Genomic DNA, 23,043 nt, shown 5'->3' on the forward strand with positions numbered 1-23,043 from the left:
ACATCTACATTACTCATGCCTTCTTGCAGCATGCCTAAGGCACGTTCACGCAGATGAGCAGGGACACTGGGCATCTTTCTTTTGGTGTTTTTCAGTCAGCAGAAAGGCCTCTTTAGTGTCCGAAGTTTTAATAACTGTGACCTTAATTGCCTATCGTCTGTAAGCTGTTAGTGTCCTAACGACCGTTCCACAGGTGCATGTTCATTAATTGTTTATGGTTCATTGAACAATCATGGGAAACAGTGTTTAAACCCTTTACAATGAAGATCTGTGAAGACATTTGGATTTTTTAGAAATTATCTTTGAAAGACAGGGTCCTGAAAAAGGGACGTTTAGTTGTTGATTGTGAAAACAACAGGAAACATAGACTCATGTTACTGTTTGGCCATTTTGCCAGAAACAATGAGACAGACCTTGTCTTTGGAACGTTACTTTCTGTCTCTGTTTGTTTTCCAGACGTACAACTATAAAATACACAAACTGACTGAGTAATTGTTAGAGCTGAACAAATACAGAAGTGTGACTAAAGTGTCTCTTTACCGTCAGAGGGAGCTGTCTGTTGAGTAGCCTGCTCCCCTGGGGACTACTCACACAGAGTTAGCTAGCCTGTTCTGTTCTCTGTAGAGTTGATCACTTAATGAGGGAATGACTGTGTGTGTGTGTGTGTGTGTGTGTGTGTGTGTGTGTGTGTGTGTGTGTTTGTCCGTGCGTCTCTGTGTGTGTGTGTATGTGTGTGTGTCCGTGTGTGTGTGCGTCTGTGTGTGTGTGTGTGTGTGTTTGTCCGTGCGTCTCTGTGTGTGTGTGTATGCGTGTGTGTCCGTGTGTGTGTGCGTCTGTGTGTGTGTGCAGTATATTCCTTTAAGTATATTCCCTGATTATGTGTGTAAGTGTGCATGCCATAGTGGTTTTGGCCAAAGCAGCGCTGCTCAGAATGTCAGATGATGTCTTTAACAGCAGTGCGAGTCTATCTGGTGGATGGATTAACTCAAAATTCATCCTCTTTTTGAAAGCCTCTGTTTCTCTGACTACAGCAGTAAAAAGCCCAGGATTCCACCTGGCTGCTACCATAATACTAACATGACGACACCCATTAACAACCTTTATCTGCTTAGTAATGTAATACTCTATAGGCCCACTGTATATTTCCTATTAATAATTCTAGTACAACAGCAACTGGTTTTGTTGAAGCTTTGTGAGTTCTTTGGTTGTCACGCACCACGTTTAATGAAGAAATAGTTCTATTGTTTCATATGAGATAATGGTTCGCGTGGGTGTGAAGGTTCTTCTTCTTTGTTTTCACGGTGAAACCGAGACATCACGTCACAAATGGCATAGCGCTTATTAAATATGATGATGGCATTTCTGAGAAAGAAAACATGTTGGTCTCTCTTACTGACAAGTAAGTCCAACACTTTTTCACTGAACTACATGTGTGTCTGGTTAAAGTAATGTGTCTCCCTGTGTTTCTCTCAGCTCTGCTCTCTGTGAGACTGCAGGCTGAAGATGCCATATGACCGTCTCCCCTCCAGATCACTCCACCTCCCACAGGGAGCCCCGGAGACCCTAAACCCCAAACCATAATCCCTAATCCCAGCTCCTTGCCATTCAAGTACATTAGTCAATTATTACACATAATCCATGGGGTTCGCCAAAGCTGCTTTAGGAGAGGAATAAGGAGCTACACTTGGCTGAAGTCATTTACCAGTGGATAAGTATATGGCAAGTCCATCTTGGTTTAATTTGTTTTGCATTTTAGCTTCAGGGTAATGCTGGACTGTTGAGCCAGTTTGGGAGACAGATACCGCCCAATGACTAGGGACTTGAGTCACGATATGTTCAATCATTCAATAGCTGACACAACTCGTGTGTGGATTTTTGGCTGAAGCCTCAATGCAAGAAAGTCACTGGTCATCTCATAGTTTGTTCAGTTGGTGTTTGTTTACTACAGATGTAGGATGTTCATTTGATCACTCTTTTGTTGCTGAGAATTTTCCTGCACAGCAGGAAATGCAAACGTGTAGTGTATCTGAGATTTAAAAAGGATTCTAAGGTTTGTAATTTCCACTTAAAAAATGTCAGACTTGACTTGCCCTAATGAAAAATGTATCAACTCCTACAAAAAAAGTTGATTCATTCTAATGCACATAATAATTCACATTTCTTGTTGCTGCCGGATTATTTTCATGCCATAGGAAACTGGCTCCAATTGAGATCCTACATCTGTGTCTCTGCCGCTTATATTAGGTCTAGTTCTTGTGTCCGTGTTTTTTATTATGAATGACATTAAGTGGACAGATTGATTAAAGGATATTCACTCATGGCCCTGACAGCATTGTTTTATTGTATGTTTGCAGGGAACACTCTGGGGGCCAATGTCACTGAGTTGGACACCACAGCCAATGTGACATCCCTGCCCAGTAAGGTCGAAGAAGCGGCCAAAGTGAATGATGTCGTTACCAAGGTGACCTGGATCAGCAGCTCAGTCAGCCCCATCGTCACAGTGACCCAGAGGCCCGGCCACATGCCCCGCTCCGAGGAGGAGCAAAGCAGCGGCATGCTGGGAGAAGGGGTGTTGCCAGCCGAGGAGGAGGTGGTGGCCCCGCCCAGGATCAGCCCTGACTCAGCAGAGACAGAGCTCCTGCTGCCTAGCAACCCCCGTGGCACGGAGGATGAAGAGGAGCACACCGACCCACCGTGGCTGAACGCCAGAGACAACGTCTTCGACCTGGACCGCCACTTCCAAGAAGGAGTAGCCGACCTGGCCACCACCACTGCCCCTCCACCCGCCGCTGCTAACCCCTCCCGCCCGGACGTCCTCACGGTGGACTTCTTCGACCCCGCCTCTCGCGGCCGCGGCCTGGACCTAGCCCCGCCCTCTCCCTCCTCTTTGGCCCACGAGCTCCAGGGTGGCGACCCCACTTCCTGGGCCGTGCCACCCAACTACGACTACCTCACGCCGTACGAAGACGGTGCGTCGCCCACCCCTGATGAGTACTCCTACAGCACCACTACTGATACCTTGGATGGGGATGACGACTTGAGGCTAACTGCCGGGCCTCCATCGCGCTCCAGGCCCAGGGCTCCCCCAGGTTCCGGCTCCTTCACCCCAGACAAGAGGCTGCCCAGTGGAGGTGCTGCTGCTGCTCCAGAGGGCCCTGCGGCAGCCCCTCCAGCGTTACCCGTGGATGGCTCAGACGGAGCCGGTGGCTGCCGCCAGGGCTACGTGAAGCAGAATGGAACCTGCCGCTCCCCCTGCGACACACTGCCCAGCTACTGCTTCAACGGAGGCCAGTGCTACCTACTGGATGGCATGGGGGTCTTCTGCAGGTGAGAGATGGAATGAACACACACACACGCACACACACGCACACGCACACACACACGCACACGCACACACACACACACACACACACACACACACACACACACACACACAAACACTCTGGCACACACAGCCATCACGCCCTAACATCATAGGCAAAGCATCCAGATGGAAGAAATCAAATTTACTAACATATCAGAGATAAACATTGAACCCAATAAAACCCATCTATATTACAATAACAGATATCTACACCCTTGACAATGTGTTTAGAAAGTATGAGCTAGCCTGATGAGTGAATGAGATGGAGGATGGAAAACAGTTCCCCATCACAAACACACACAGAGAGAGAGAGAGAGAGAGAGAGAGAGAGAGAGACGGAGCGAGAGAGGGAGGGAGACGGAGCGAGAGAGGGAGGGAGGGAGAGAGAGAGAGGGGAGGGGAGAAAGAGAGATAGAGAGAGAAAACCCTATATCCATGTAAATGAAAGTAGTGCTCCCATATGAAGCAGCTCAGTGATTTAGACTAGAGAATATAAAGCAACACGTGTTCCTGGATGCTTTACAGAGACGTTTATGAGGATACGGCCATTGTTTTGCCAGATCAATTTCAACCATCCGGTTGTAGTGTGGTAGTCACGCGACCCACACGTGCACAATCAATCACGCAATCAAACACACGCACGCACGCACGCACACACACACACACACACACACACACACACACACACACACACAAATTCTATTTCCATATTCTATTCTATCTTCTTGTCCTAATTATATTTCCAAATGTTAGGCATCATGTGAGTATGGTCAACACTGGCCAAAGCTCCACAGCCTATCAGTCTCAACCTCAGACAATGTATAATACTGTTTTTTTCAGTCGCTTTGGTGCACGGCGTAATGATGATATCTTCTCAATGTAGTTATTTTAACAACCAGTTAATCCAATAGCAAAAAAATGCATGATACTGTACATGTTTCAAAATGTTCCTTTGAATGCAATATGCTACAGTATTGTACATTACATAATATTACACTGTTTTCACATTAGGCAATATCAACCAAAAATGGAACATCGAAATCCCATCATTTCTATCCTATGTGTGATCAAAGGTGTGTGATAATTGAAGACATCTTTCACAATCATTGATGCAAAAAATATATTGTTCAGATGTCATTACAATATAGGTGTACTGTAATCAAATGAAAGAAATTCAATGAATGAAAGAAACATAACGTTTAGCAGGCACTAGTTTGCATCAAGCCAGTAGAGCATTTGTCTGTAGGTTCTCATCGACATCACAGTAAATGTCCTCATTGTTCATGCACCTGTGGATTTTTTGGGGGGGATGATGAATCCAAGCTTGACCTACAGTACCAGTCAAAAGTTTGGACACACCTACCCATTCAAGAGTTTTTCTTTATTTTTACTATTTTCTACATTGTAGAATAATAGTGAAGACATCATAACCATGAAATAACACATATGGAATCATGTAGTAACCAAAAAAGTGTTAAACAAATCAAAATATATTTTATATTTGAGATTCTTCAAAGCAGTCACCCTTTGCCTTGATAACAGCTTTGCACTCTGATGTCATTGCTCATGGGGATGACAATCATACACCTTCCACTTGTACTGTAATCATGTATTGTATTTTACAGTATTGTATTGTACGTATGTATTGCAGTGGTCCTGTGTGGGTCAGTTACAGTATTAAGAGCATGGCACTAGCAACACCAGGGTGGTCGGTTTGATTCCCACTGGGGTCACATGCAAAAATGTGTGGACTCACTGTTGTCACCTTGGATAAAAATACCTGCTTCGTAAATTACATATTACAGTACTGTATTGGCCAATGCAATTTTAGTAAAGAAAAATACCCCAGGAACATCATTTTGGATATATGTTCACAGTATAGGGGATGCATTACATACAGTACATACAGTGGGGCAAAAAAGTATTTAGTCAGCCACCAATTGTGCAAGTTCTCCCACTTATAAAGATGCGAGAGGCCTGTAATTTTGATCATAGGTACACTTCAACTATGACAGACAAAATGAGAAAAAAAATCCAGAAAATCACATTGTAGGATTTGTAATGAATTTATTTGCAAATTGTGGTGGAAAATAAGTATTTGGTCACCTACAAACAAGCAAGATTTCTGGCTCTCACAGACCTGTAACTTCTTCTTTAAGAGGCTCCTCTGTCCTCCATTCGTCACCTGTATTAATGGCACCTGTTTGAACTTGTTATCAGTATAAAATACACCTGTCCACAACCTCAAACAGTCACACTCCAAACTCCACTTTGGCCAAGACCAAAGAGCTGTCAAAGGACACCAGAAACAAAACCTTGTGAAGACTTACAGAAAACGTTTGACCTCTGTCATTGCCAACAAAGGGTATATAACAAACTATTGAGATAAACTTTTGTTATTGATCAAATACTTATTTTCCACCACAATTTGCAAATAAATTCATTAAAAATCCTTCAATGTGATTTTCTGGATTTTTTTTTCTCATTTTGTCTGTCATAGTTGAAGTGTACCTATGATGAAAATTACAGGCCTCTCTCATCTTTTTAAGTGGGAGAACTTGCACAATTGGTGGCTGACTAATTAGTTTTTTTCCCCACTGTATCTGATCTTGTCATTGTCTGATTTTTTACATTTACCTTGAAGTAATATCAGAATAGTGGTAATCGTGCAGTACAGTATATATCATACTTCACATGTTTCTACTAAATTAACAAACATACATTTTCATTGTACTTCTCAAAATCTGCAGTAGACCAACCAATATAAAATCTATATGTTTACCAAACGGTTAAGTGATTATCAATTAACAGCGGTCGGATTAAGTAATAGTAAAATGTATTTCAACAAATTAGAAGGGAATCATATCAAAAGTAATGTGAGCATTTCATTGTAAAAGGCAATTACTTTATATGAACATGTATTGCAATGTGAAACATATATTTCTAGATGAAACACTGATTAAGTTTGGTGAAAGGGTTGTTGTGTGATTTTGTGTGTTTTACAAGGTTCCCAATCCTGGTGCATTGATACCAGGTCAACAGATCTTTATAGAGGTCACCATGAGGAGAACGTGTAAGCCAGGTTACATGAGTAGGAAAAACCATGACATGTCATCATGTTAGGTTGAGGATTAATATGGTTACTGGGGGAGGAGGGGCTGGTTGGTTGGAATAAGATGTTAGACAGACAAATCTTGTGGTATTCTGCCTCAACCATCAAACGAGCGGGATTGATTCATCCATTACATCAGGTAACATGGTGTTAGGTTTTAATTATCAGAGTAAGAACTCAACGGACACTATGACAGATAAAACCAAGTTTATTAATCCCAAAGGGTCAAACAGCTGTACAGACAAAAGACATTCACACAAGCACTGATATTTAACCCTTTGTTATAAATTACCCTCTCTCCCTCAGTGAAAGGAAGTATATTTCGTGATTTCATAAGTCAATAAATCAGAACCCAACAGTCCCTCCTTTTGAACAATAGCTTCCTACTGTTTAATTTATATAAACTTGGAAATTACTTATAAATCAACCATCAATGACAACAAAACATGAACACAAAAAACAAAAAAACATGATTAACATTCACAGTGAGGTTTACAAACGCAGAGACTTATGGGCTCTGTTCTATAGTCACACCCAATGCACACTCTTATTTCCATTTCTCATAGAACACTGAAAATAATGTGTCCGCTGGAGCTGTTGACTTCTTTCTTTTCAACTTTCTCCTTCTGGTTCCTAATATAGTGATAGCACAAGACTTGAAAAGCAACGAGAAACACAAAACATAACAGTATTAACAAGCTATGTAAGATATGCATAATTATATATGCATGAAAACCCAACGCCTGATAACATGACAATTCCCACTCTCTCTCGCCTAACAGTGCCTCCAGGGTACTTTTCTGCTGGATTCCACAAACATGAAGGCCCTCCTCATGCTTTCGCCCAGTCTTCCCCTTACCTGCCACAGGCTCCGAGAGGTGTTCCCAAGCCGAGAGGTGTTCCCAAGTATATTACATTTACGCAAATCATCTATATATTTATTACTTTCCTATTAAACTTTATATTTCCATGGAAATACATGGGTAGACGTGTGAAAGACCCCCCCAGTAGTGATCGACTATCGAGGATCGCTATGGGGCGCGATCGTGCACGATGTAGGCTTGTACACAATCGCCCAAACTTAACACACACACACACACACACACACACACACACACACTCTCTCTCTCTCTCTCTCTCTCTCTTTCTCTCTGTGGTTACAGTAGGCTAACGTATGTCAATGGTTTTAGAAACAGCAGTAACATCAGGCAGGATTTAGGCTACCAACTGCCTAGCCAGTTGTAGCTCCATTTTGGGTGCAATGATCACGTTCCCACACTAACTGACTGTGTAGAGGCTCATTGATTTAACGTTACGTTAGCCTACATGATACTAGTAAAGTAATAAATATATAGCTGTCGGTTATATTAGCCACGACTTACCGTTCTTTGTGCAACTTCAAATGTCGAACAAAGTTGGAAATTGTTGCGCCTCCGTCTGTAATTTTCTTCCCACATATTTTGCAAATTAAAATATTTTTTTGTTTGTTGATACAGCGTCGTCTTTATATCCCCCAAAAATAATTTGGGGTATTATCTTTCCAAAGGCTCCATCTGAATTCACCCTCCGACGTTCCTCTGCACTGCCTCGCACAACGTTTTCTCACCTGGTACAATTTGATTGGCTGCTGTCTGATTCTAACTGTAATCCGTTAAATGAAGAGTTGATGCGCTGCCAATCTTTTTTAATAGCATAATTTTTAATATTTGGGCTTGGGGAGGGTATCAAGTCAGGTCGAGTCATAAGGCTCAAGTCCAAGTCAAGTCACGAGTCATTGGTGTTAAAGTCAAAGTCGAGTTGCAAGTCATCATAGTCATGTGACTCGAGTCCACACCTCTGACAATTACCCCAACATCTATCCTTTTATATGATGCATTAACCAATAAAGCAACTAACCCAACCCAACTATGGCGGTTAAAGTAGCTCCCAGACCCAACCCATCTGTATGTCTACAGTAAAGTCTAGTGTTTCTCTCTCTCATTAGCTTCTTTTCCTTTGTCAAGGCGTCTTCACGCTCACCCATTATGCAGCCGGATCTCATTTAACGTGAGAAGTGTGAACTCACCGAGAAGAGACATGACGATCTTTACCGCTGCAGGTGCTGAAAGGAGTACTGTGTGTGGACCAGACCAACGCTGCCTGGTGTATCCTGCCTGGTGTATCTTGATGTACACTCAATCTCCAGAACTCAGCCCGTACCCTTGGTTATCTCCTGCTCCTCATGTGCCGCTTTCACCTGGGAATATACACACTGCAACGCACGGGTCATTTCCTGACAACAGGACAACATAGACTCTCCCCTTATGGCAAGATCACTAATTTGTGACGTGAATAACAGCCCCCCGATACCCTCATCGGTCTCCCAGGTACCAGCTACCAAACCATGTGGCATGAGTCCTCATAAAATTATATCCCAACAATTCTACTAAAGTAACCCCTGCTATTACTGACACTACACTACGCATACCTCAAATTCCCTAATTTGCACTGTAGTCCAATTCCATGCTGTCACTATAGCCTCCTTTAATTACTGCCCCTACAGTGACTGCCGTGAGAATAACTACTGCATGGAATTTGTCAAGTGTTCGCTGGCTGTTATAAAATGGGATAGAGATTAATGACGTTGGAAGAATATTCAACCTAACAAAACTCTGAGACACAGGTTTCTTGAAAGTTGACAATAGTGTCTGAAATGCCAACACTATCTCTACTACTCTCACCATGATCTGGGTATGCGTAACTTTCAACTGAATTTCATAATATATTGTGTACAGTTAGCTGTCCTCCCTATCCTATCTCCTGTAACAAAACACATCTCTGAGAATGATACCACTCTGTCACCACAACCTTTATTTATGAGACCCCACAGGTCTCCACCCCAGTCACATTCCATCCCACTTAACAGCCTTATGTAAACATGATGTCTCATACATAGGCCTCATGTGTACCAGGTTTCTGCTACAGATACATGTGCACATAAGTCATTCAATCTAACTCATAACACAATGGTCACTACTCCTAATGCACTTCTAAAGTTATAACCATACTAAAACAATGTCAAATCAATTAGTCAATATACATCAGTCCCTCCTCTGGAACAATGATCACTCTAATGTTCCACGAAACCTAAAAACATATTGACTTAAGCAGGGAAGAGAAAAAATACAATAATTTCACACCACCCTTGATGCGTCTAAGACTGGGGAAAGAACCGTCTATCCATTACGTTCTATGCCCATGTGATGCTGGTGGTCTCCATACCCATCAGCTTCATTTTCATCCTTGAGTGCTAACACAAGACACAGACTATGGGCCTTGTATGCCATTAATTGTACCGTAACATCCAGCAATCTATATGTATTGATGAGATTTAACATAAAAAGTCTGATGACATGGTAGAACAAAAGAAACAAAAAACCTTAATTGTTGAACGAAGCCATCACCCAGTGAGTTCTCTTAACAACCTCCCTGTCGAAGGTATCCGAATCATAACTAAAACATTTTATAAATTATCCAACCCAAATTTAGAATAATAGTCCTTAGTGCTTTACTTTGAGTCTATCGCTCAAATTCGAGTTTCTCAACCTCGCACACATCATCACGGTTAGAATGTACATTTATAAACGGGACTTTTTATTGCCGGTAATACATCTTCTCATTATCCCTGTGTTCCTGTCGCGAGTGGCATGGTACTGAAAGATCGGTATCTCAATGCGTTCTTATCTAAATTGTTTGTAGAGTGTAGACCTTCCACAATAAACCTGATACCCCAATTAAACAACGGGCACGGTTGACCACCCCCCCCTGTTCTCCAGGCACTTCTAGCGTGTCTTCTTCAGATAGCGTTACAGTTCATCTTCCCAACGGCACATGTAACTCTTGCCTGTCACGTTTGATGGCACTTGATAATGCCCCGATTTCAATGTCCAAATAGATGCATCAGTTTTCCCCACGTACACGAGTCTCTCACCTGAGCCGCTACCACCATTCTGTCTGGTTCCTTTCTCCCACCAGTACACCAGGAGCATGAGAGAAGTTTGTATGTTGTCTCTCTCATCGCTCACTCCACATACGCCGTCTCAGGACTCATTTTTATTTTATTTTTATTTCACCTTATTTCACCAGGTAGCCTAGTTGAGAACAAGTTCTCATTTACAACTGCAACCTGGCCAAGATAAAGCAAAGCAGTGCGACACAAACAACAACACAGAGTTACACATGGAATTAACAAAACAAACAGTCAATAACACAATAGAAAAAAGGATATATACAGTGTGTGCAAATTAGGTAAGATATGTGAGGTAAGGCAATAAATAGGCCATAGTGGCAAAATAATTACAATTTCAATTTAAACACTGGAGTGATAGAGACTGGAGTGATAGATGTGCAGAAGATGAATGTGCAAGTAGAGATACTGGGGTGCAAAGGAGCAAAAATAAATAAATAACAATATGGTGATGAGGTAGTTGGATGGAATATTTACAGATGGGCTATGTACAGGTGCAGTGATCTGTGAGTTGCTCTGACAGCTGGTGCTTAAAGTTAGTGAGGGAGGTATGAGTCTCCAGCTTCAGTGATTTTTTTTTCAGTTTGTTCAAGTCATTGGCAGCAGAGAACTGGAAGGAAAGGCGGCCAAAGGGGGAATTGACTTTGGGGATGACCAGTGAAATGTACCTGCTAGAGCGTGTGCTATGGGTGGGTGATGTTATGGTGACCAGTGAGCTGAGATAAGAGGGCTTTACCTAGCAAAGACTTAAAGATGACCTGGAGCCAGTGGGTTTGGTGATGAATATGAAGCGAGGGCCAGCCAACGAGAGCATTCAGGTCGCAGTGGTGGGTAGTATATGGGGCTTTGGTGACAAAACGGATGGCACTGTGATAGACTACATCCAATTTGCTGAGTATAGTGTTGGAGGCTATTTTGAAAATGACATCGCCGAAGTCAAGGATCGGTAGGATAGTCAGTTTTGCGAGGGTATGTTTGGCAGCATGAGTGAAGGATGCTTTGTTGTGAAATAGGATGCCGATTCTAAATTTAATTTTGGATTGGAGATACTTAATGTGAGTCTGGAAGGAGAGTTTACAGTCTAACCAGACACCTAGATATTTGTAGATGTCCACATATTCTAAGTCAGAACCGTCCAAAGTAGTGATGCTGGACGGGCGTGCAGGTGCTGGTAGCGATCATTTAGTTTTTCTTGCATTTAAGAGCAGTTGGAGGTCGCGGAAGGAGAGTTGTATGGCATTGAAGCTCGTCTGGAGGTTAGGTAACACAGTGTCCAAAGAAGGGCCAGAAGTATACAGAATGGTGTCGTCTGCGTAGAGGTGGATCAGAGAATCACCAGCAGCAAGAGCGACATCATTGATGTATACAGAAAAGAGTCGGCCCGAGAATTGAACCCTGTGGCACCCCCATAGACTGCCAGAGGTGCGGACAACAGGCCCTCCGATTTGACACACTGAACTCTGTCTGAGAAGTAGTTGGTGAACCAGGTTTGAGAGACCAAGGCTGTTGAGTCTGCCGATAAGAATGTTGTGATTGACAGAGTCGAAAGCCTTGGCCAGGTCTATGAATATAGCTGCACAGTATTGTCTCTTATCGATAGAGGTTAGGATATCATTTAGGACCTTGAGCGTGGCTGAGGTGCACCCATGACCAGCTCGGAAACCAGATTGCATAGCGGAGAAGGTACGGTGGGATCTGAAATGGTCGGTGATCTGTTTGTTAACTTGGCTTTTGAAGACCTTAGAAAGGCAGGGTAGGATAGATATAGGTCTGTAGCAGTTTGGGTCTAGAGTGTCTCCCCCTTTGAAGAGGGGGATGACCGCAGCAGCTTTCCAATCTTTGGGGATCTCAGACGATACGAAAGAGAGGTTGAACAGGCTCGTAATAGGGGTTGCAACAATTTTGGCTGATAATTTTAGAAAGAGAGGGTCCAAATTGTCTAGTCCTGCTGATTCGTAAGGGTCCAGATTTTGCAGCTCTTTCAGAACATCAGCTATCTGGATTTGGGTGAAGGAGAAATGGGGGATGCTTGGGCAAGTTGCTGTGGGGTGTGCAGAGCTGTTGACCAGGGTAGGGGTGGCCAGGTGCAAAGCATGGTCCGCCGTAGAAAAATGCAATTTGAAATTCTCAATTATTGTGGATTTATCGGTGGTGACAGTTTTTCCTATCCTCAGTGCAGTGGGCAGCTGGGAGGAGGTTATCTTATTCTCCATGGACTTTACAGTGTCCCAGAGCTTTTTGGAGTTTGTGCTGCAGGAGGCAAATTTATTTTTGAAAAAGCTAGCCTTGCTTTCCTAACTGCCTGTGTATATTGGTTCCTAACTTCCCTGAAAAGTTGCATATTGCGGGGGCTATTCGATTCTAATGCAGTACGCCACAGGATGTTTTTGTGCTGATCAAGGGCAGTCAGGTCTGGAGTGAACCACGGGCTGTATCTGGTCCTTTTTTAAATGAGGCATGCTTATTTAAGATTGTGAGGAAAGCACTTTTAAAGAATAACCAAGCATCTTCTACTGACGGAATGAGGTCAATGTCCTTCCAGGATATCCGGGCCAGGTCGATTATAAAGGCCTGCTTGCTGAAGTGTTTTAGGGAGCGTTTGACAGTGATGAGGGGTGGACATTTGACCGCAGACCCATTGCGGACGCAAGCAATTGGGCAGTGATCGCTGAGATCCTGGTTGAAGACAGCAGAGGGAGGGCAGGTTGGAGGGCAGGTTGGTTAGGATGATATATATGAGGGTGCCTGTGTTTACGGATTTGGGGTTGTACCTGGTAGGTTCATTGATAATTTGTGTGAGATTGAGGGCATCAAGCTTAGATTGTTGGATAGCCGGGGTGTTAAGCATGTCCCAGTTTAGGTCACCTAACAGCACGAGCTCTGAAGATAGATGGGGGGCAATCAATTCACATATGGTGTCCAGGGCACTGCTGGGGGCAGAGGGTGGTCTATAGCAAGCGGCAACAGTGAGAGACTTGCTTCTGGAAAAGTGGATTTTAAAAGTAGAAGCTCAAATTGTTTGAGCACAGACCTGGATAGTAAGACAGAACTCTGCAGGCTACCTTATTTTACTGGCGACCTCTCGGAAGAGTTACCAGATCAGGGAGTTAATCTAACCCATCGGTGAATCCCAACAATCCAGCAGACCCAATCTGGTGAAATTTGTATCGAAACAAAGACAAAAAATTAAATCAGCAGTACAGATATCACAATCCATTTAATGAAATCAGCAATACACATATCACAATCCATTTGGAGCAAATGTCAACCCTCATTAACATTTATTTTTCCTTCTATATGCAGACTGAACAAAATACATTTGTATATTTACCCAAAGACCAGGGCCCCAGGGAACTGGTAATTTCCCCTTTGAACACATGATTCACATCGTGATTCAAGAACAACATGTTAAATAAAAAATAAACTAATTCGAATAACCAATCAACGTAGAATTACAACTCTTGATAACTACATAAGGAAATAATGTTATCCCATAAAGTAACGGTAAAACAGAATAGAGACTAGTGTTTCTCATTCATTTTATAATTAAATCCCACCTGTTTCGATCATTTCTAGTGAGATTGATCAGGCCTCACCAGAAAGTCAGGATAGATACAGGGCATTCAACACCATTAAATATTCACCTTTCCCCTTTCTTTCCATGTCCTTCAGAATCACTTTAAAATATTTCAAACATTTACATCATTCTGCATACCCAATTTAAAACCAAATTGAAAAGACCCCACAAAATTAATCCCACAGTATCAACACCACTAACGCATATTCATAACCGGTAAATTGGGTGTGGGTGCTGGTGTGTGTGTGGTAAACCATAGGTCAAAAACACACATGAACAGGCCTTCCTTATCTGGGAACTCCATTTATGGCCTACTCCAGATACGTGTATACCGAATATCACTAACTGCTCTCCCCAAGACCACAGTCTCAGGGAACATTCCAACAAGAGATACAGTGCCTTGCGAAAGTATTCGGCCCCCTTGAACTTTGCGACCTTTTGCCACATTTCAGGCTTCAAACATAAAGATATAAAACTGTATTTTTTGTGAAGAATCAACAACAAGTGGGACACAATCATAAAGTGGAACGACATTTATTGGATATTTCAAACTTTTTTAACAAATCAAAAACTGAAAAATTGGTCGTGCAAAAATATTCAGCCCCTTCAGTGAGGATCTCTGAATGATCCAATGTTGACCTAAATGACTAATGATGATAAATACAATCCACCTGTGTGTAATCAAGTCTCCGTATAAATGCACCTGCACTGTGATAGACTCAGAGGTCCGTCAAAAGCGCAGAGAGCATCATGAAGAACAAGGAACACACCAGGCAGGTCCGAGATACTGTTGTGAAGAAGTTTAAAGCCGGATTTGGATACTAAAAGATTTCCCAAGCTTTAAACATCCCAAGGAGCACTGTGCAAGCGATAATATTGAAATGGAAGGAGTATCAGACCACTGCAAATCTACCAAGACCTGGCCGTCCTAAACTTTCAGCTCATACAAGGAGAAGACTGATCAGAGATGCAGCCAAGAGGCCCATGATCACTCTGGATGAACTGCAGAGATCTACAGCTGAGGTGGGAGACTCTGTCTATAGGACAACAATCAGTCATATATTGCACAAATCTGGCCTTTATGGAAGAGTGGCAAGAAGAAAGCCATTTCCTAAAAATATCCATAAAAAGTGTCGTTTAAAGTTTGCCACAAGCCACCTGGGAGACACACCAAACATGTGGAAGAAGGTGCTCTGGTCAGATGAAACCAAAATTGAACTTTTTGGCAACAATGCAAAACGTTATGTTTGGCGTAAAAGCAACACAGCTCATCACCCTGAACACACCATCCCCACTGTCAAACATGGTGGTGGAAGCATCATGGTTTGGGCCTGCTTTTCTTCAGCAGGGACAGGGAAGATGGTTAAAATTGATGGGAAGATGGATGAAGCCAAATACAGGACCATTCTGGAAGAAAACCTGATGGAGTCTGCAGAAGACCTGAGACTGGGACGGAGATTTGTCTTCCAACAAGACAATGATCCAAAACATAAAGCAAAATCTACAATGGAACGGTTCAAAAATAAACATATCCAGGTGTTAGAATGGCCAAGTCAAAGTCCAGACCTGAATCCAATCGAGAATCTGTGGAAAGAACTGAAAACTGCTGTTCACAAATGCTCTCCATCCAACCTCACTGAGCTCGAGCTGTTTTGCAAGGAGGAATGGGAAAACATTTCAGTCTCTCGATGTGCAAAACTGATAGAGACATACCGCAAGCGACTTACAGCTGTAATCGAAGCAAAAGGTGGCGCTACAAAGTATTAACTTAAGGGGGCTGAATAATTTTGCACGCCCAATTTTTCAGGTTTTGTTTGTTAAAAAAGTTTGAAATATCCAATAAATGTCATTCCACTTCATGATTGTGTCCCACTTGTTGTTGATTCTTCACAAAAAAATACAGTTTTATATCTTTATGTTTGAAGCCTGAAATGTGGCAAAAGGTCGCAAAGTTCAAGGGGGCCGAATACTTTCGCAAGGCACTGTAATGAAACACCCTCCTCTTCTGGAAAAGAAAGTGTAAATTTCCTTAGCATTCACTATGCTACATAGCAATCCTAAAGTATTAATTATAAACCAAACATGATATTGGAAAATCCACTGTCCTTACTCCAATCATTAAGCGTTTGTTATAATCCACCCCAACTTTTATGTATCCTTTATTTAGCATACTACCCTTAGACACGGCGACTTTATATCACCACGGAGTCCAACGATTCACTGGTCTCTTTTCCCCATGATTCTCCATAACCCCCGCACCACAATGTTCATGAAGTAAAAAAATACTAAGTTAATTTTAGGTTTGGTAACCCCTATGCTTGTTCCTCATGACCCCTCCACCCTTTCGTCCATTCTAGAAATCTATTTCAGAATAAGACGACATGAAATGTAAATATATTTTATAATAAAACAACATAAACTGTCTCATTAGATTAAACCCCCCCAAGGTTTAGAGTTTTTCAAGGAATGTTCAGCCAGATAATTTTTATTTGTTACCTCTTTAGAATCCATCCCCTTGGCAGATTCTTTAACCCAAAATACTTTTTCCTTGGGCAAATGTAGCAAATTTCTCATCATAAAGAATCTGCGATATTTGATCCCTGGCATCTATTAACAAGTTGTGTAAAACGTGATCTCATCCGTCTTCCTTCATATAGAAACTGTAATCTCTATGAACCAATATCGATTGTACCGATATCATACACCGCTATGTGAACGTTTCCTGTCCCACTACTTTCAGAAGGATTTGCCGCTGCTCTTTTGAAAAAGAGGCAAGTCTGCGAAGTAAGCAGAGTTATATTCCACTCTCAAAGCATCCTGTTCTATTTCTTCCACTGCCCCCGCAATTGCCGTCTTGATCACAGGTTTCAACCCTGTCATCAAAGCCGGCGTACAAATTCTATCAATGTACTCACATACCCGGGATTTACCCAGCACATTTACTAATTTCGTTTTCATCTGTTATACTCTTCTGTTGATAAAACGCCGACATCAAAACACATTTATTGAGCTTGTAATTTCTCATTGATGTCATTCTGTCATACCCCAACAAGCATCTCTGAGTTATTTATTTGATTCGAATTTTCCGTCAGCCGGGAAATGTTGCCCAATTTCATCCAGTTTGCTAAATTTTTCCCATATTCGAGCTGAATTGGTAGAATGCTTGTGCGCTTCTTTCAGCGCCTCCGTGGAGTTATTAAAATACTCTAGCTCCGCTTTACAGGGAGAATCGGGGCCGTCTGTCACCATTTCAATAGTTATTATTCCCCAAACTCTCCCGACCGTGTCCAGGGTGTTTAGATTTCTTCACTCCTGTCTCTAATACACACCTTCTAACAACTATTTTGCAAGGTAGCGCTAACCACTTCCCCGGAGAATAGTTATGTTATTTGTGCCTATTAATTGGTCACGGCACTTAATACCTTGTATTTGAACCAATACTATAGCGTCTGCAAATGTATTACTGGAGAATACAGTGCCTTGCGAAAGTATTCGGCCCCCTTGAACTTTGCGACCTTTTGCCACATTTCAGGCTTCAAACATAAAGATATAAAACTGTATTTTTTTGTGAAGAATCAACAACAAGTGGGACACAATCATGAAGTGGAACGACATTTATTGGATATTTCAAACTTTTTTAACAAATCAAAAACTGAAAAATTGGGCGTGCAGAATTATTCAGCCCCCTTAAGTTAATACTTTGTAGCGCCACCTTTTGCTGCGATTACAGCTGTAAGTCACTTGGGGTATGTCTCTATCAGTTTTGCACATCGAGAGACTGACATTTTTTCCCATTCCTCCTTGCAAAACAGCTCGAGCTCAGTGAGGTTGGATGGAGAGCATTTGTGAACAGCAGTTTTCAGTTCTTTCCACAGATTCTCAATTGGATTCAGGTCTGGACTTTGACTTGGCCATTCTAACACCTGGATATGTTTATTTTTGAACCATTCCATTGTAGATTTTGCTTTATGTTTTGGATCATTGTCTTGTTGGAAGACAAATCTCCGTCCCAGTCTCAGGTCTTTTGCAGACTCCATCAGGTTTTCTTCCAGAATGGTCCTGTATTTGGCTCCATCCATCTTCCCATCAATTTTAACCATCTTCCCTGTCCCTGCTGAAGAAAAGCAGGCCCAAACCATGATGCTGCCACCACCATGTTTGACAGTGGGGATGGTGTGTTCAGCTGTGTTGCTTTTACGCCAAACATAACGTTTTGCATTGTTGCCAAAAAGTTCAATTTTGGTTTCATCTGACCAGAGCACCTTCTTCCACATGTTTGGTGTGTCTCCCAGGTGGCTTGTGGCAAACTTTAAACAACACTTTTTATGGATATCTTTAAGAAATGGCTTTCTTCTTGCCACTCTTCCATAAAGGCCAGATTTGTGCCATATACGACTGATTGTTGTCCTATGGACAGAGTCTCCCACCTCAGCTGTAGATCTCTGCAGTTCATCCAGAGTGATCATGGGCCTCTTGGCTGCATCTCTGATCAGTCTTCTCCTTGTATGAGCTGAAAGTTTAGAGGGACGGCCAGGTCTTGGTAGATTTGCAGTGGTCTGATCCTCCTTCTATTTCAATATTATCGCTTGCACAGTGCTCCTTGGGATGTTTAAAGCTTGGGAAATCTTTTTGTATCCAAATCCGGCTTTAAACTTCTTCACAACAGTATCTCGGACCTGCCTGGTGTGTTCCTTGTTCTTCATGATGCTCTCTGCGCTTTTAACGGACCTCTAAGACTATCACAGTGCAGGTGCATTTATACGGAGACTTGATTACACACAGGTGGATTGTATTTATCATCATTAGTCATTTAGGTCAACATTGGATCATTCAGAGATCCTCACTGAACTTCTGGAGAGAGTTTGCTGCACTGAAAGTAAAGGGGCTGAATAATTTTGCACGCCCAATTTTTCAGTTTTTGATTTGTTAAAAAAGTTTGAAATATCCAATAAATGTCGTTCCACTTCATGATTGTGTCCCACTTGTTGTTGATTCTTCACAAAAAATACAGTTTTATATCTTTATGTTTGAAGCCTGAAATGTGGCAAAAGGTCGCAAAGTTCAAGGAGGCCGAATACTTTTGCAAGGCACTGTATATATTACCTAAGGTCTTATTCCAGTCAAATATCACTGTTGTTGATAACACATATTACCAAAATGATTCACACTTGTCTTCCTATTTCCACATAATCTGTCACGGTTCCCCACCCCAACAGGACATGAAACCAACCTCTCTTTCTGCTACTGCTAATACACCCAAATTCAACAGCGTTCAAATATATTTTCTTCTAACCCTGAATGGCAACCTTTTATCCTAGGACACAAGCATGTCGCTTTATCCATCCACACCCACTCTACTGCCGCATGGCCACTGCGTCTGAGACCTTCACCCTCCTTACGGGTCTGGCTGATAAACCGCTACACTAGGGTTTTACCCTGCACGGAAATTACCCTCTCGCTCTATGAGTCTTACCCTCTACATGAACTATCCTGCTCAGGCCTTACTCCCTTTAAATCTACGACCGGGCATAATACAATGGGCCTACGGAATAAACTCAGGCTTTCTAGGTCCGTATCCTATAATTATTCAGCCTACGATTCTCGTCTCCCAAAGATGTCAAAATGAGTGGAAAAAGGTGTAGGAACTGTGCCTACCTTGTTTATTGCCAGCTCCTGCTCCACTGATCTGGACTTTCTGGTTGGACTGCAAATCGTGGTGAACTCTGCTCGCAGCGCCAACTGTTCAACTTGACGAACACTATGAAAGCTCAAACCAAGTTTATTCATCCCAAAGGGTCAAACAGCTGTACAGACAAAAGACATATTCACACAAGCACTGATATTTAACCCTTTCTCCTATGCTGAGTCTCCTACACATCTGAACAGCCAATGCACCTCTGTTGCGTGACTGAACCTTTGTGATACCTGTTCTTCCTCACTTCATCTGACCTGACCTCTGCCCCCAAAGTGCTCACTCCTCCCCAACTCACAGCTGTCATGTTGTCTCGTACCAGACGGTGTCTGTCCTCCTCCCATAGGATCCCTGATGGCTAACAATAACATATCTTGCTTGACATTATGTACATATTATAAATTACCCTCTCTCCCTCAGTGAAAGGAATAAATATATTTCATGATTTCATAAGTCAAGAAATCAGAACCCAACAATGGCATTTGAAATGAAACCTTCCCAATATGTAGATTGGGTTTCAGAAAGGGTTTCAAATCCCATGTCTGATTCAATTTCGGGTATTAGCTTGAGTTTAAATGGTATGGAGCACTAAATCTCTAGATGTCTAAACTGTTGAGGGGCACAGCAGTACCTCTGTCTAAGACCCTTCCTTCAACAAAACCCCCTCCTCCCCAAACTCATCCAACCCATTGTTATAAAAACCCTTCTGCCGGTCATTATGCAGATCTATGCCAAGATATTTATTTCCCATAATCCTGTAACTCACCGAACTAACCAATCAGCAGGGAGAGATCAGAAATTAGCAAACATCTGTGTGGATTAGCATGCAAATGTATGCGCGGTAGTTAGTCCCTGGATGACCATCGCCTCCTGACTAGCGCTGATGGAGATGATGATGGCAATGAGAGCTGGCACAGATGTATCGAACAGTCAGGGTCGCCATGCCAACGGGATGGTGTTCACAGGACAGGAGAGCTCACATAAATGTATGTGTGCACATACACTCGAGTTGAGACACACACACACATGCAGGTACACACACAAACAAACACACACACACACACACACACACACACACACACACACACACACACAAACACACACATATGTTTTGGTTTTACCATGAACCCAATAGAACCTCTCCCAACTCAAGGCCCTAATCATGACATTATGACCCTCTGTTCTCCTCCCCCCGCAGACACAGTTTCTTACCAGTGTGCAGCTACACAGTTCAACTGTTCAGTGATCTTGACCCTGACCTCTTGACTCTGACAGTTTCCTGTGGCAGGTCATCAGTAGGTCATCTCCCAGAAGGCCTAATGGCCAGAGATGAGGTGTGTGATTGAGATGGCAGATGCCCAATCTTTGCAGAGATCGGTCTTATCCTTTATACTGGTTTATAATCATTGGAAAGCCAAGAGCAATATCGCAAATCACTCCCATAAAACTTAACTAGGATATTACAGCAATGTGGCGGCGGGTAGTGGTTAAGAGTGTTGGGCCAATAAACGAAAGATCGCTGGTTCGAAATCCCTCAGCTGATTAGTTGAAAAGTCTGTTAATGTGCCCTTGAGCAAGGCACTTAACCCTAATTGCTTCTGTAAGTCACTCTGCATAAGAGCATCTGATAAAATGACTAAAATGTAAATGGTTATCACTGCACTTATAGAAGACAAGGTCTTTGGTGGGCTTAAAGAGATCATAGTAAACCATAAACAAACAGTAAACAATGCACTAAGTACATTGATTTTGATGTCTGTGAGAAGTCCATGTTAGATGACACTGTCCTACTGTCTGAGGTTGGAGTAAGAAGCAATATGGGTCAGTGGAGCTCTGGCACAATTTTAGCCCAGTTTGTGTGTGTCTGTGTGTAATGGTGAACTGAGGCTGATTCATACACCAGCCCAATTGAATTACAGTGGGATGAATGCAAAGGGCTCTGCCCTCTGTTATAACACACTCCAACAAGTAGTTGGTTGTGTCTGCCCTCTGTTATAACACACTCCAACAAGTAGTTGGTTGTGTCTGCCCTCTGTTATAACACACTCCAACAAGTAGTTGGTTGTGTCTGCCCTCCACATCTCTCTCTGGGGTTTACCGACAAAGCCATGTCCTGCTATGTATGTGTTCACTGTAAGCATTTGCATTCTACACGTGTGTGTGCGCATGTGTGCGTTGGTTTGGATATGAAGTGGTTCTAATTTGAATGTTTGATCTACCTAACGTTGTCAATAGTTTACCTCTCCCTACTGTCCTCACTGACATGGCCTGAGAGCGCTAACATTTGTATAATTACCCCCAAAGCTGGAGGACTGAGGACAACACTCTGTAAAATGGAGTGTAGGAGGGAAAGAGAGAGAGAGATGGATGGAGATAGACATGGCAGAGAAAGAGAGAAAAAGTAGGAGGGACCGAAGGAGAGAAAATGAGTCAGAGCTTGTCCTGCCTGCCAGTATGGAAACAGATCAGGACGAGCCAGGTTAAATTAACTGTGCGTGTGTGTGTGTGTGTGTGTGTGTGTGTGTGTGTGTGTGTGTGTGTGTATATACAGTCATAGCTGTGTTTGTGTTTTAGTGTGTGTGTGTGTCCTGCAGCTTGATATAATTAAAAAGAGGTATTACCACCAGGAGTCCCATGTAATCATGGCGATTTCAAATTTTGGGTCGCATTATGACAAGCATACACACAAATAAACATGCATGCGCACGCGCACACACACACACGCACACACTCACACACAGCAGTTAAATGGAACATGGGGCAGATGTACTACAGGTATTTCAAATTAGGGTTCATGGCATTGTTATCACACTATGGGGAGGACGGTATTTGGTAACACTTTACTTGACATCTAGCGTCAAAACCTGTTATGACACAGTCATAACCTGTAATAATATGGTCATAACACTGTCATGATCCATATATTTACACCTGTGACATTCACTTTATATACATACACATGTATGTGGACACCCCTTGAAATTAGTGGATTTCAGCCACACCAGTTGCTGACAGGTGTATAAATCGAGCACACGGCCATGCAATCTCCATAGACAAACATTTGCAGTAGAATGGCCTTAATGAAGAGCTCATTGACTTTCAACGTGGCACCGTCATAGGATGCCACCTTTCCAACAAGACAGTTCGTCAAATTTCTGCCCTGCTAGAGCTGCCCCAGTCAATTGTAAGTATTGTCATTGTGAAGTGAAAACATCTAGGAGCAACAACGGCTCAGACGCGAAGTGGTAAGCCACACAAGCTCACAGAATGTGACCGTCGAGTGCTGAAGCAC

At 42.6% G+C, this 23,043-nt stretch overlaps 1 protein-coding gene across 11 annotated transcripts in view; it reads left to right on the top strand.

Annotated features, from left to right (window-relative positions):
* Nucleotides 1–23,043, top strand: part of LOC110514420 (chondroitin sulfate proteoglycan 5) — a 50,700-nt gene that overhangs the window by 9,062 nt on the left and 18,595 nt on the right. For all 11 annotated transcript variants that reach the window (XM_036972428.2, XM_036972425.2, XM_036972427.2 and 8 more), the window contains exon 2: nucleotides 2,355–3,327. In XM_036972428.2, the coding sequence (XP_036828323.2) occupies nucleotides 2,355–3,327 (973 nt within the window). The remainder of the gene's footprint in view (nucleotides 1–2,354; nucleotides 3,328–23,043) is intronic.

Source organism: Oncorhynchus mykiss, chromosome 3, assembly GCF_057628025.1.
Source record: "Oncorhynchus mykiss isolate SJ-2025 chromosome 3, ASM5762802v1, whole genome shotgun sequence".
In the NCBI taxonomy this organism is placed as follows: domain Eukaryota; kingdom Metazoa; phylum Chordata; class Actinopteri; order Salmoniformes; family Salmonidae; genus Oncorhynchus; species Oncorhynchus mykiss.